This window comes from Benincasa hispida, chromosome 4, assembly GCF_027475165.1.
Source record: "Benincasa hispida cultivar pf3 chromosome 4, pf3_genome.v1.1, whole genome shotgun sequence".
Taxonomy (NCBI): domain Eukaryota; kingdom Viridiplantae; phylum Streptophyta; class Magnoliopsida; order Cucurbitales; family Cucurbitaceae; genus Benincasa; species Benincasa hispida.
The window spans coordinates 41,569,545-41,585,858 of NC_143481.1; the positions used below are offsets into that span (position 1 = coordinate 41,569,545).

At 33.4% G+C, this 16,314-nt stretch overlaps 1 protein-coding gene and 1 pseudogene across 2 annotated transcripts; one reads left to right on the plus strand and one right to left on the minus strand.

Moving 5' to 3' along the window:
* Positions 1-7,233: 7,233 nt before the first annotated feature.
* On the minus strand, positions 7,234-12,782 carry LOC120075295 (Pentatricopeptide repeat (PPR) superfamily protein). Of its 2 annotated transcripts, XM_039028533.2 has the most exons (3): positions 10,322-12,782; positions 10,179-10,224; positions 7,234-7,441 (listed from the first exon to the last, which is right to left on the minus strand). In XM_039028533.2, the coding sequence occupies exon 1, from the start codon at positions 12,506-12,508 to the stop codon at positions 10,583-10,585; it is 1,926 nt and encodes a 641-aa protein (XP_038884461.1). In that variant the 5' UTR covers positions 12,509-12,782; the 3' UTR covers positions 7,234-7,441; positions 10,179-10,224; positions 10,322-10,582. The 2 variants fall into 2 exon arrangements, with proteins under 2 accessions (XP_038884461.1, XP_038884459.1); XM_039028531.2 differs by having other exon boundaries at positions 10,179-12,753.
* Positions 12,783-13,825: 1,043 nt separating this feature from the next.
* Positions 13,826-15,493, plus strand: LOC150036710 (uncharacterized; annotated as a pseudogene).
* Positions 15,494-16,314: the final 821 nt, after the last annotated feature.

A 16,314-nucleotide genomic window follows, 5' to 3' on the forward strand; every position in this document is an offset into this window, starting at 1 on the left:
ATATTTTTTTAAGCATTAATGTAATTTTTTCTCTCACTCTCTAGCACATATTGTTATTATTTTTATTGGTCCCTTGGTTCCTTCCTTTGAGAATGGTCATTTTGTCTATTCGGAGTCTAATTACTTTAGTTGGTATTCTCGGTTTTGAATGAGGACCTTGTTAGTAACTAGCTTTTAAAAAAAAAAAATTATTTATTTTATTTTATTTTATTTTTAATTTTAAGTTTAATGAATTTCCTTTTCAAAAAAAACAAAAAAACAAAAAACATTGAATATAAGGTCAAAGTTGAAATACTTGCAAAAAATCTAACATTTTTTCCTTAAAAACAACACTTATAAATTTCATTTAAATAAACAAATTATAAAGTTATTTAAAAAAATATAAAGTTGTTACTCATTAGTTTAATAGCATTTTTAGGACCTGCTTGGTAGAGAATCTGAATTTTGTTTTATGTTTACAAATTCACATAAATATCTGTTTGGAAGACAATCTGAATTCTGTTTTCTAATACTATTTTCAGATTCTATGATCCAAACAATGCAAATTTTGAAAAAACATTTTTATGTTTTTCATTATATCTAACTTTTGATTTTAAATTTTAAAATGCATAACTATATTAAATAAAGATAAAAATATTTAGAAATACAATATGTTAGGTTAGAAACTCAATTCTTTTTTTTTTAATATAATATGTATTATGTAATATATTATAAATTATATAATATTGTAAAATATAATTTCACTATTTTTTTTAACATAAATCATATTCATAAATTAATTAATAACAATTTATTATCAACTAAATCAATGAGTAACTATAGCTAGTTTTATGATTTATAAATATATAGTATCAGACATATTTTAAACAATTGTTTAAATTAGAATCCAATTTTTAAATCTGCTACCAAACACATATCTAAAAACACGAAATACAATCCTGTTTTCATTGCACTCCTTGTTTTCAGATTTCTGTTTTCAAATTCTCTATCAAACAAACTCTTAATTTGTCTATTTTCTCTTAAAGTATGTTGTGCCAAGTCAAGTAAGATGCATTCATATTACAAGCATCTTATGAATTTAGATGGCTTGTCAATCTTATAGAAGTTCATATTTGAAAGTTAAAAAATCTATTAGAAACTTTTTAAAATTCCAGATGATAGTTATAAGGCTAAAAGTTCAAATACTAAACTTGTAATTTAACCAAAAATATCATGGCTTAAATCCGTTCACTATGGGCATTTGTTAGTTAACGAATCCCTTAACATTATTCTACGACATAAACCAATTTAAACTAATTTGATATGGTTATCTAATTTTAACTTTACTTCTATGTGAAATATTAGGTCGAGTCTGACTGCTTGAAAGTGATCCATCTTCTTTTTGATATTTTCTCGGATATCTCTGAGTTTCCTTCTTCATTATGGAAGCTAAGTTGGCAGTATTGAAGTTGGGTGTCATCTTTCTTCCACACGAGCCATGTCACAATTTCTTGGCGCACTCTCTTGTGACCCAGACATTGTTTGAGTATGATTCTATCTCTTTTGCTTTCTCCTTACCTAGAGAGGTTTGATTTAATGGTGTCTAAGAATGTTGTTTTGTTATTTGTTGTTCGTTTGTTTGCTAAAGAAAATGAATGAACACTCATCTTTCTTTTCTTCATTCGTTTGTATTTTATCATAATTTCTTGAAAGTAATTGATTCGACTACTCAATATATAACTTTTATTTAGTGAATTACAAGACTGAACACATTGCTTACAATTTTGTACACCCAATAAAACAAATCTTGTTCAAAGAACGCATTTCTCTTGCAACGAAAAGACAAAAGTATATGAATCTTCTCAAATAAATTTTATTGATATATTCATAACCCTATTATTTCATTACACTCATCCTAGAATGGCTAAGATAACCAAACGAACTCAATTTAAATATAATCAATATGAATATTACTTTGTACACAAAATACCAATAGCCTTCCTTGAGATAAAATACCTGTAACCTTCTTGAGGTTAAAGGTTTAAATCTCTCCATATTTATGGTTGATTATTAAATCCACAACCATCATTTAGATTGGTCAAATTTATCACCGAACAAACTCAACGCGTAACAAAAGTATTCATCCTAATATGTATCTATTTGAGAGAACTGGTTCTAGTTAAGTTTCTATGTCAATATAGAAAAACAAAAACTCAAAAAATTCAAGCAATTAAAGGAATGGAATGATATCTCAGTAAATTGAAGATGGTTGGGGTTTGGCCTCTATGGTTTTAGATGTCCTTATTCATGTATGCTTCAGATTGATATTAGCTTAGCTGATCTATAACAGAGTGCCTAACACTGCGTTTGCAATTTCTCTCAAACTTGTAGAAAGAAAATTAGAAAGACAATAGCATGAAGTGAGCATACCTTTCCACCGTCTCCCATTTTGTACTCGAGCACCGAGATCTGAAGCCCCCTCACATGAAGATAAAGATTTTGAGCATGATTTGTCACACCCCCTCTTGAGCTGACCACTCTAATCTAAAAGGAATTGTGAGGACTACAGATATTAGGAACTTCTACTGTCTAGGATTTTTTTTTTTTAGATTATAAAACATAACTGTGCTACTTCAGTTAAGAGTATTTTATACAATACATTATCGTTTATCAATGATGAAGTTATATTGCTACCATGTGTCTAAACCCTCATAATACAGCTGTCAAGATAGGATGCTTTCTGCAATCACTCCGTCGACTAGTCCTAAGCCAATTCTATCACCCTCTTTCTGATACCTGGGGAGAATTTAGAAAAACATTTGGAAAACATGAGTGAGAGTGCTCAATGAGTGGTAAGTTCAAATTAAAATATTATTTGCTTTCAAAACATTTTTGAGAAAGCAATATCACAGCATGTATAACCATTTAATATATATATATACACACACATTCAGTTAATAAATGAGACAAAGTTGGCATGATCACATAATCCTCCAATTACATAGCAAATCACCATAAATCGGTTTGACGAAACAATTTTCAGTACCCTAAACAACTCATCGAATGTGCACATGTCGACAATTCCTGCTAGACATACTGGAGCATGTGGATAACCCCAGCCAAATATATTGACAATTCTAGTCCAACGTCCACAAAGCATGCTAATAATATTTAGGTACAATTTCTAGTTTCCAGTCAAACAGATAGGAACAAACATCCAAGTCAAGCCTCACAAAGAAACATAACAATCATAATAATCCAAGAAAATATGTATTTTTATATCATGCCAAATTTACCAAACTGGTATAAATATATAATACATCTAACCATTCAAAAATATAAACCACTCACAGTCAATTTGTTTTCCTTTCGAACTCCCATCCTACAGGTTTTTGATAAATCCTGAAATTTAGTTAATATTCTCCTATTTATTCTCCGCATAGTCACAAACCAATCAATTTTGCTTAAAATGACTTAATTTTTCCCAAACCCTAATACCATCCAATTTTAAAGTTCTACTTTACACTTTCATACTCAAATTATCTTAAAATCAACTTAAGATTCCAAACTAATTCAATTCTAAGATTAAAACATTTTATTGATATCCATTAGAACTTAAATTAAGGTTGGGGGCACCTTAGTTAATATTAATCTTGTCCAATTCTGCAAAATTTTCCTATTAACCCAAATTACGGTTTTCTTTAAATTAACCCCTTAATCAACTTCAAAATTGACTTAGGATCCCAATTTCTTCTCATTGCATACTTAAAGCATCCTATTAATACCAATTTGACTCCTAATTATGATTAGAAGTACCTTAATTAACTTAATTTGAATTTTTCAACTTTTAATGATGGACAAATGATGACAAACAGAAGTCAAACCTAATAGGTCCACTCTTTCTTCAATCCACAACCCAAAATTTTCCAGATTTCGGCCAGCTTCTTCGTCGACCAAATTTTCTTAATTCAACCATACCCACACTAATGAACCAATACTATTCCCTTATTCATCATCTAAATTATCTTACCTTAAAGTTTGAACGTCTGATTTGTCCTAAAACGTCTGAAATCGACCAAACTTCCCACGGGTACCTATTTTTTAGTGAGAAATTTCAGAATTTAATTTCTTCAATTCTAGCTTAAAATAATTGAATTCAAAGCCACATAACATCCTACCTTTGAATTTGGAGTCTCAAATCACTCTTTAAGTCCACGAATTTACCCAAAAGTTGCATAACACCATGAATTTTGTGCGACCTCTGACCAGCGGTGTTTTCCTTTGTTTTCTTGCTCATTCCGCCACAATTTCTTCTCCCAATTTCTTTCCTACTAACTCCCCAGAGGTTTAACTTACTTTTCCCTCAAGGAAATGCTCTAATTGAGCATGTTTCAACTCATTTCCCTTCTTCCCCTTTTATAGGCCGAGAACCTCAACTCTTTCCATTCCACACTTCAATTTTCAGCTAACAGCTCCTAATTTCGATCAGTCCAACACCTAGCTGGTGCATATCCCACCTTTTGTCCCTCAAATCACAAATTAACAGCCCAATTCCTTGGATTTCTCAAGCTTTATAAAAAACTCAGTTCTATCTTATCCTTCTTGAATTTCCCCATTTCCCCTAATTCTGTTTAAATCCCTCAATTTCTCAAAAATTTTTAAAAAGTAACCAAGCGCTTCCTCGCTCGTGCCTGGCCCTTACTTGATGTATGATGACATTTACTCGATGCACGGTAGCCTTTACCTGATGCATGATAGCCCTTACTCAACGCTTGACAGCCTTTACTCGATGCACGATAGCCTTTACTCGATATACGATAGCCTTTACTCGATGTACGATGGTCACGATGGCCTTTACTCGATGCACGATGGTCTTTACTCGATGCACGATAGCCTTTACTTAAATATTAAATCCCTCATTTTACTAATCTCAACAATTAAATAAGGAAAGTAGGGTTCGGGTTTCACAATTACTTCCCCCTTATGAAATTTCGTCATCGAAATTTCCTAAAATTCTTAATCAACCAATCTATAAATTAAGCATGGAAATGATGTTTTACTTCAAGCATTTGGAAAGTACATACAGTTTCATATTTCTGGAGCCTTCCCTTTGTCCTCCAGCTCAAGTTCCTTCTGAGTGAAGGCGTACATCCTTCCCGAACGTCGGGTTAGTTCACTTGTTTCCCTTCCTTTCCATTCCCTTGGTCGTCCTTTACCTTCTATCATTGGTCTAACTTCTCGATTAACTGTGTGGGAGGTTGTCTTCCCATCGCTTGTCACTAATTGAGGACATTCTCTCCCAAAGTGTCCAATTTATCCACAGTTAAAACAAACATTTGTGTTTTCTGGACACTGATTACCCCAATGATACTGATTACATCTTGAACCTCAAGGCCTCCTAGTATAGCTAGTGACTAATTCGGAGTTGTGTTGGTTTGTACTTCTTATTCCAGGCTTTAAAGTACCCTTCTTTTTAAAGATTTACCACTCTTAGAGTAGACCTCCCGTCTCCTTCTTTCTTTAGTTGTTTTTTTATCCTACCATCTTCCTCCTTACTCTTTCCCATTTCTAGACCCATTTCTACTTGCATAGCTGTTTCTATAAGTTTGGAAAATTCTTCTCAGGCAACGCATGCTATTACCAGAGTCTGGATTTCTTGTTCGGAATCTGGATTTCTTGTCGTAGTCCTTCTTCAAACCTCTTGCAACATTCAACTTCATCATCTATAATACTTAGTGCATAACAGGACAATTTAGTGTATTTCTGCTCATATTCCGCTATAGTTGTGTTCCCTTGGATAAGTTGTAGAAATTCATTCTGTTTCATATCACGAAATGAATGCGGGTAAAATTTTTCATAAAAAGCTTCTCGAAACTCCATCCATGTAGGTTTGTTATTTCCTTTTCTTCGATTTTCAATCATCCTCCACCGATTTCTACTCGTCTTTACAATAAAAAGGTTGCTAAAGTGACCTTTCGGTCTCTAGGACAACCCATGACTCTGAAATATTTTTCAATTTGAGTAATCCACGCTTCAACATCTGCGGGATCTGTAGTTACTTCAGAAGTACCAGCTCCTAAGGATCTAAGTCATTCAATTCCAAATCTCTTTTCAGAGTTTAACTGCATTGCCCCTAGATTCTCTGTCAATCGTTGTGCAAACCTATACAAATACTGTTCCTCCAACATAACTTGTTCCTGAGAGTAACTAGCTTCACTTTCATCATTTCCACCTGTTTCATAGGCTCTAGGTTGGGCTCTTTGACTTGTATTCCTCAATATGTTTTCCATACAAAATTTAGGAAAGCAAGATTAGATTCATGGGTTACATTCAACTATTTACATTATTTTATTCCTTCATATATCACATAATACATTACATCCTACTTTCCTTTCTAAGATTCCTTATCTTACTCTTCTCCTATTTTCTTTTTCCCTTTTCCTAACATTTCAAATTTTGCTTCTGGTTTCCACACGCTAAATTCTAAAGCATGACCTGATTGTACGCAAAAGAAACAGAAAGACTTATATAGGTATCAACATCTTTTTCAAACAAGTTTTCCGTGTCATCCTCGTCGCTACTATCTTTGTTAGTCATTAGCATACAATCCTTTGCAGGTTGACTAATCTCTCTCATAATATGAAGTTTTCTTAGTTGTAATCCAAATTCCTCGTCTAACTGAAGTTCATCATTTCGGTGACGTGGAGGTATATACTTTCTTTCCGATCGTATCTGCTATCCTTTTTTCCCAATATAAGGACAATGTTTCCGCACGTATCCCCTCTCCCTACATTCAAAACAAGTTCTGGTCGGAGTTAGACAGGGTCCAAAATGTTTTCCCTTACACTTCTAACATTTTGGCACGACAACCTGTCTAATCTGTTCCATTCTTCGAGTGCCATGTATGGAATTGGAGTTCGATAGTATCGTCGTTTTTCTTCTTATATGCTTATTTTATAACTTATTGGTCTATTTCTCCTAAAAGAAATGTAATTAATTTAGAGAATTCATGAGTTTCTAACCTTCATTTCCAGGTTTCAAGGCAATTTTAACTTTCCTAGTTTTCATAATTATAGGTGCACTTATTCCTTCCAAGTTTTACATAAACCTTTGGAATCTACATTCCTCAGGTTTTCCTGAACTTAAATCTCATGTTTCTCAGAAACTTATGCTTTGATACCAACTTGTCACACTCCCTCCCAAGCTAACCACTCTAATCCGAAAGAAAGTGTGAGGACTACAGATATTAGGAACTTATCTAGGATTTTTTTTCTTATTACAAAACATAACTGCACTACTTCCATTAAGAGTATTTTATAAAATACATTATCGTTTATCAATAATGAAGTTACATTGCTACCATGTGGCCAAACCTTCCTAATATAGCTGTGAAGACATGATGATTTCCGCAATCACTCTGTCGACTGGTCCTAAGCCAATTCCATCACCCTCTTTCTGATACCTGGGGGAATTTAGAAAAACATTTGGAAAACATGAGCGAGAGTGCTCGATGAGTGGTCAGTTCAAATTAAAATATTATTTGCTTTCAAAACATTTTTGGGAAATCAATATCACAATATATATGACCATTTAATATATATATATACACACACACATACATTCAATTAATAAATGAGACAAAGTTGGCATGATCATATAGTCCTCCAATTACGTAGTCAATCACCATAAACCAGTTTGACAAAACAATTTCCAGTACCCCAAACAACCCATCGAATGTGCACATGTCGACAATTCCTGCTAGACATACTCGGGCATGTGGATAACCTCAGCCAGATATACTGATAATTTCAATCCAACGTCCACGAAGCATGCTAATAATATTTGGGTACAATTTCCAGTTTCCAGTCAAACTAATAGGAACAAGCATCCAAGCCAAGACTCACAGAGAAACAGAACAATAATAATAATCCAAGAAAATATATATTTTCAGATCATGCCAAATTTACCAAACTGGTACAAATATATAATACATCCAACCATTCAAAAATATAAACCACTCACCATTAATTTGTTTTCCTTTCAAACTCTCGTCCCACATGTTTTTGATAAATCTTGAAATTTAGTTAATATTCTCCTATTTATTTTTCGCATAATCACAAATCAATCAATTTTGCTTAAAAGGACTTAATTTTTTCCAAACCCTAATACCATCCAATTTTAGGGTTTTACTTTACACTTTCATACTCAAATTATCTTAAAATCAACTTAAGATTCCAAACTAATTTAATTCCAAGATTAAAACATTTTATTGATATCTATTAGAACTTAAATTAAGGTTGGGAACACCTTAGTTAATATTAATCTTGTCCAATTCTGCAAAATTTTCCTATTAACCCTAATTAGGGTTTTCTATAAATTAACCCCTTAATTAACTTCAAAATTGACTTATACTTAAAGCATCCTATTAATACCAATTTGACCCCTAATTATGATTAGAAGTACCTTAACTAACTTAATTTGAATGTTCCAGCTTTTAGTGACGGACAAAAGATGACAAACAGAAGTCAAACCTAATAGGTCTACTCTTTCTTCAACCTACAGTCCAAAATTTTCTAGATTTTGGCCAACTTTTCCGACGAGCCTCCGGCAACATAATTTTCTTAATTCAGCCATACCCACTCAAATGAATAAATACAATTCCCTTATTCATCATCTAAACTATATTACCTTAAAGTTTGAACGTCTGATTTGCCCCAAAACGCCTCGACCAAACTTCCCACGGGTACCTATTTTCCGACGAGAAATTTCAGAATTTAATTTCTTCAATTCCACCTTAAAATAATCGAATTAAAAGCCACATAATTACCAAGGAACCCTTTAAGTATCTTAACTTTGAATTTGGAGTCTCAAATCACTCTTTAAGTCCACGAATTTACCCAAAAGTTGCACAACACGATGAATTTCGTGTGGCCTCTGACCAGCAACGTTTTCCTCTGTTTTCTTGCTCGTTCTACCATAATTTCTTCTCCCAATTTCTTTCTTACTAACTCCCTAGAGGTTTAACTTACTTTTCCCTCAAGGAATTACTCCAATTGAGTCTGTTTCAACTCATTTCCCTTCTTCCCCTTTTATAGGCTGAGAACCTCAACTCTTTCCTAATTTCGATCAATCCAACACCTAGCTGATGCATCTCCCACTTTTTGTCCCTTAAATCATAAATTAACAGCCTAATTCCTTGGATTTCTCAAGCTTTATCAAAAACTCAGTTCTATCTTATCCTTCTTGAATTTCCCCCTTTCCCCCTAATTTCGTTTAAATCCCTCAATTTCTCAAAATTTTTAAAAAAGTAACCAAGTGTTTCCTCGCTGGCGTCTAGCCCTTATTCGATGCACGATGGCCTTTACTCGATGCACGACAGCATTTACTCGATGCATGATAGCCTTTACTCGATGCACGACAACCTTTACTCGATGCACAATAGCCTTTACTTGATGCATGATGATCCTTACTCAACGCACGATGGCCTTTACCCGATACACGATGGCCTTTACTCGATGCATGATGGCTTTTACTCGATGCACGTTTTACTAATCTCAATAATTAAATAAGGAAAGTGGGGTTCGGGTTTCACATGATTTGATTTCTCGTCTTTGCAATGTGGAGAAACAAATGCATGACAAGTATTGAAAGCTGCAAAGGCTGGTCAATCCAGAACCGAGTCCTAGGAGGAACAAGGTTGCAAACTTGCTACCTAGCCAATCCTAGTTTACTATTGCCTCCATGTAAAAATGAACACTGCCTCTGGAAATGGAGGTTGGTGGATGAGCACATACAATGAAATAAGTGAAATTTAAGAAATATGTATAAAGCACTTTTTCAACAGGCAAACATTTCATAGGAATATTCCGAAAATTTGGCATCCTTTCTTCTTGCTCTTCTCAATTCATTGACAAAGGACAGCATTTACCGAGTGGGATCTGGTAATCTTAAAACTCAGTGCAGAAAACATGAGATGCTCAGAAAGAAACAAAACCATTCTTTATAACAGAATAACAGTATCTTTAAGTCGAAGATTGCAGTTCAAAATCTATGGAATGGAAGCCAAGCTCCGGAGTGGCTCTTTAGGCCATAAACCAATTGCATAGCTTACGAATCAGCAACATTTTGACAAGAAAGTGTCATTACCCTAGATTGTGATATCTCAGAAACTACTGAAGTAGACAATGGGATTAACATACCTGGAAAAGTTCTTGGATTTATCCTCACTTGCTCATCTTATCAATCCTGCAGTAGTTTAAAGAGTAGGCTTGAATGATACGAATAATTTTGGTTGCATGAATGGAACTTGGAAGCATAGTGTTCAGTGCTCTAAAGAACTCACTTCTGAGGACTAACATGTCAACAAGCTCATGTTATGGTCCTGATACAGCCCGACCATCTCATGTCATGGTCCCAGTACAGCCCGATCGAAAGGAAACTAGCAGTACAGGTCAATCTTCAATGGTGACTTTGGATGACCAAATGCATTGAGGTTGAGACTGTCGGAGAGAGGTAGTTTCTACTTAAACTTACCAAGTCCTTATAACTGGCTTGCACATTTGATTAAATAAACAAGAATATCACTTCAAAAGAAAACCAATATTCACCAAAAATCCCCACAAGAACAACACCCATTCTTAAAATGGTGGAATCGGTTGGTGTCCCTGACTATGACATCCCTACGAACAAATTTTGAGGCAAGCTTCATAAAAGAGTGGCAGTCTCCACAGATTCTAAGGTTTTTCATAATCCTAATAGGTGCATTGGGAGGTAAAAACAATAATCCCATAGTAAAAGCGAGCTTCTCGCTGTGGTGCCTCAAAAGTTCTTGTTTTCCACTCTCTCCCACTTGATGAAGATCATGCTGAGTCTCCGTCTTGTAACCAAGCATCTGTAACTCTCCCATTAACTCATTCAATTTCGAGTAAATTTCATAAATCTTAGGATGATTTATCTCTCCGGCCATAAATGAGTGAACCTTGTCCTTAATCTCAATCCAACTCTTGCCCCTCTCTTTCTTCACATCACTTTCTTTAAGGAGCTTCCTCGCCTTTACGACATCATCCCACTTACCTTTTGCTGCATACATGTTGGACAGCAACACATAGTTACCTGCATTGCATGGTTCGATGTCAAATAAATTTTTAGCGGCAACCTCAGCAAGTTCAAGATTCCCATGGGTCCTACAAGAAGCCAAAAGGGAGCCCCACATAGAGACAGAAGCATTAAAGGGCATTTTACTAATCAAATCGTAAGCCTCAAAAGTCTGCCCTGCCCGGCTTAGAGTGTCTACCATGCAAGCATAGTGAAAGACATTTGGTGCCAAATGATGCTCTTTTATCATCAGGTCAAAATATTTCTGTCCTTTTTCAACCAAACCCATACGACCACAAGCAGACAAGACAGAAACAAAAGTAACATCATTTGGACTCAAGCCCATCTGCTGCATTTTCTCAAATAAAATCATCACTTCAAGTGAACGAGCGTGTCTAGATAGGCCAGATATCATAGCATTCCACAAAACAACATTTCTCTCTTCTACATCACGAAATACTTTGTAAGCTTCTTCAATGCCACCGCATTTTGCATACATGTCAATAAGAGACGAAGCAACAAATATATTTGAACAAAAACCAGATTTAGATAGCAAGGCATTCACCTGATTCCCTTCAATCATGGCTGCTAATCCAGCACAAGCACAAATCACCGATGACATTAAAAACTGGTCATGTTTCAACCCAGTTTCCAAAGCTTTGCAAAACAATGCCAAAGCTTCCTCATACATCTCATTTTGCACGTACCCTGCCACCATTGAACTCCATGTGACAACACTCCTCTCAGGCATGGACTCAAAAACACAAGCCGCATCCTTCATCAAACCACATTTTGCATAAACATCAAGCAATGCAGTTGCAACAAAAACGTTCAAATCCATTGCAGCCTTAACAGCAAAGGCATGAAGCAGCTGACATTCAGAAAGAGCACATTTAGCAGCACATGCACAAAGGACACTCGAAATAGTGAATTCACTAAAAGGGCTTCCTTCTCTTTGCATCTGCAATAAAAGACCAAGAGCCTCATTCTCCTCACCATTCTGAGTAAGCGACCCAATCATGGTGTTCCACGACACCAAACTTCGGCTGGGCATTTCATCGAACATTTGGCGTGCAAAATCAACTGAACCACATTTTGAGTACATGTTGATGAGAATATTTGACGTTAAAACGTCTGTTTTTAACCCCATTACCAGAATTTGGGCATGACAAGCCTTCCCTTGCAAGAACAACCTTCTTTTTGCACATAATTTCAGTATTTCAAGCACATACGAGACATGGGTAGTATAGAAATCCTTTGGAATTGCTTTTTCACATTCAACAATGCATGATGATGATGATGATGATGATGATGATGATGATGCAAAAAATTGGGTGGTGCAAACACCAGGACTAAGAAACTGAAAGATCCCTTTCCCTTTCTCTCTGTATCTTCCTGAATTTGATGCAAAATGCCAAACTTGGAGAAATCCCATTAAATTGTCCCGACGAACATCTCAAGCAGCTTCATCGAGAGAGATTATAATCTATTTCTACTTCAATTTAGAAACAATAAGTAAAAATCGACCTTTGATTTTTCGGTCTGCCTGATAAACTTATGAATGAAGATGCTTCATACGGAAACCCACATTATATTTTCGTTTTGTCAATGGTTTGGAGATTTGATCTTGAGAATTTGTGATTATTCAGGTGATAAATTTGAAAATAAGGAATTAGATGACAGTAGAGTTTATGGATTCTATTTTAAGTAATTATTTAAAATGTGTTTCATATTATATTTATAAACCATAAAGTTAGTCGTAGTTACCAATCATTACTATTTGACTATTCGATAATAAATTAGTATTAATTTATTTATAAACATATTTTATATTAAAAAGGTTTGTATAATTATTATTTTATAATATTATGTATTTTTTGATATATTACTTAATACATATTTTAATGTTAAAAAATAATTGAGTTTTATAACATGACTTGTTTTTATATTTATTTAATACAAATTCTGCATTTTAAATTTTAGAATTTAAAATCTAAATCAAATGAAAATATAAAATATGGTTGAATTTGCACCATTTGGATCACATAATCCAAAAACAGTTTTCAAAAACAAAATTTGAATGGTCTACTAAACATATATTTGCTAAATTTAGTGAATCTAAAAAACACAAAACAAAATCTAGGTCATCAACCAAAATATACTCGAATGTCAATTCAATTATGCTCGCTTTGGCTTAAATTTTCTTTTAATTTAAATATCCACCAAATTTAACATCAAAATATTGCTTTTATCAAATGGAAAAAAATGTTTTTAAAAAAACAATGATATTTTATTAATAAATGTTATAAAAATAAATAGATGCTCATTGCTCAGTGTCCTAAAAGTCATGTGTCATCTTCATGTTGTCCATGTGGCTTGTAGTTATTCATGTTTGGTGTCCATGTAAGACTATATCCTATTTGTCACTTTGCCTATACATAGTGGTATTTGGTGGATTTTAAAATCACACACATTGGTGAGAAATCCACTTCAAATTTCTACTAGATTTTCATATTATTAAATTTTCACAATTTTATTTATTATTATATTATATTTTCTCTATATCCGTTATGCTCCACAGTTTCACAACACGTTATCAGCACGAGCTCCTGTTGCTTTCATTCTGAAGGTAGGTCCTAAAGGTAGATAGGTTTTTTCTTCTTTATTATAATCAATAAATTAAATGTTATTTTGCATATTTAATACATATTAAATTTACAATATAAATACAATAGTTTGTAATATTGTTGCCATGACAAATCTTACAAAATTAGAATTCACAACCCTTGACATTAATGACAATAATAATTTGTCATGGGTGCTCGATGTCGAAATTCACCTGGATGCTATGAACTTAGAAGAAACAATTAAAAAAGAAAATACGATATCCAGTCAGGACAAAGCAAATGCTATGATTTTCTTTCGTCGCCATCTCCATAAGGGATTAAAAATGGAGTATTTTATGATATAAGATCCTCGTATCTTGTGAAAAATTTTGAAAGAAATGTATGATCATAAAAAAATAGTTATTCTTCCTAAAGCTTGTTATGAGTGGATGCATTTAAGGCTACAAGATTTTAAATCAATAAGTGATTACAATTATACATAATTTAAAATCAGTTCAAAATTGTTGTTATGCGGAGAGAAAATTACTGATGATGATATGTTAGAAAAAACATTTTCTACATTTCATGTCTCGAATATGCTCCTACAGCAGCAATATCGAGCGAAAGGTTTTAAACAATATTTTGAATTAATTTCATGCCTTCTCGTGGTCGAACAAAATAACGAGTTATTGACGAAGAACCACGAATCTCGACCGATTGAAACAACACCATTTCCTAAAGTGAATGCTGTGAAAGTCAATAATCGTGGTCGATACCGTGGTCTTGGTCAAGGTTGTGACCGTGACAGGGGAATAAATAATTATTATTTTTGTGGTGGTCGTTCTAATCATTCAAATTTCAAAAGAACCGCACAAAATGATGATCACAAAGGAAAAGCTCCATAGGATAAGAGTTCAAAGAGTGTTGAAAATAAATACTTCCGATGCGGAATGATTGGACATTGGTCACGTACCTGTCGTACGTCAAAATACTCAGTTGACCTCTATCAAACCTTCTTAAAGGAAAAAGAGAAAAATGTGGAAGCAAATTTTGGATACCAAGATAATGACATATTTGACTCATCCCACATGGCAAATTTGGATGTGGCGGACTTCTTTGAATCTCCTGAAGAGAATATTGGCACAGTTAATGGAACTTCAACTGTTTCTTTTGACTTTGAGAATATCTAGACTTAATATTTTTGTTTTCTTTTATCTATTTTCTTTTTTTTTTTTAGTAATTTTTGTATATTTTAAGTGTTGTTTTTCTTATTGTAATTATTTTCTTTTAATGAAGAAACATGAATCATTTCCATATGTTGGGTGATTAAAAAATGAGCAAAGAAGATCTATGTCTAGCAGATAGTGCAATTACACACATAATACTTAAAAATAAAAAATACTTTTCCAAATTGACAATGCTAAAAACAAAAGTAAATACAGTATCAAGTTCTGCAAACTTGACCGAAAGTTTTGGAAAAACAAATATTATTTTACTTAGAGGAACAAAATTTACAATTGATAGTGCATTTTTCTCTAGTCAATCAAAGAGAAATCTTCTAAGTTTTAAATATATACGTTGCAATGACTATCATATTGATACTGATGGTAAGAATAATGTAGAATATCTATATATTTTCTCTATTGTCTTAAATGAAAGACGTATATTGGAAAATTTGTTTGCTTTATCTTCTAGATTGTATTATACTCATATACAAGTAATTGAAACATATGCAACAATGAACCTAAAGTTTATGAATCTAGATATATTTGCTATTTGGCATGATAGATTGGGTCATCCAGGGTCTACAATGAAGAGAAGAATTATTGATAATTCAAGTGGACACCCATTAAAGAGCCAAAAGATTTTTCAATCTAATAAATTATCATGTGATGCTTGCTCTCAATGCAAATTAATAATTAGACTATCACCAATTAAAGTGGGAATTGAATCGCCTACATTTTTAGAATGTATTAATAGTGATATATGTGGACTTATTAACACACCAAGTGGACCATTTAGATATTTTATGGTATTAATAAATGTATCCAGTAGATGGTCACACGTGTGCTTATTATTCAGTCAAAATTTTGCATTTGCAAGATTACTCGCTCAAATAATTAAATTAAGAGCACAATTTCCTGATTATACAAGTAAGACCATTTGTCTTAATAATGCTGGTGAATTTACATCCCAAACTTTTGATAATTATTGTATGTCAATTGGGATAAGTAGAACATCATGTTGCTCATGTTCATACACAAACTGGTTTAGCATAATCATTTATAAAACGTTTGCAATTAATTGCAAGACCATTACTTATAAGAACTAAGTTTCCTTCATCTGTATGGGGACATACTATTTTACATGCAACTTCACTTGTACGCATTAGGCCAGTAGCTTATCATAAGTACTCGCCAACAATTAGCTTATGGTCATGAGTCAAATATTTCTCATCTGAGAATTTTTGGATGTGCAGTATATGTTCTAATTGCTCCATCACAACACATTAAGATGGGTCCTCAAAGAAGGTTAAGAATATATGTTGGACATGATTTTCTATCAATTATTAAATATCTTGAACCCTTGACGAGTGATGTATTTACTACACATTTGCTGATTGTCATTTTAATGA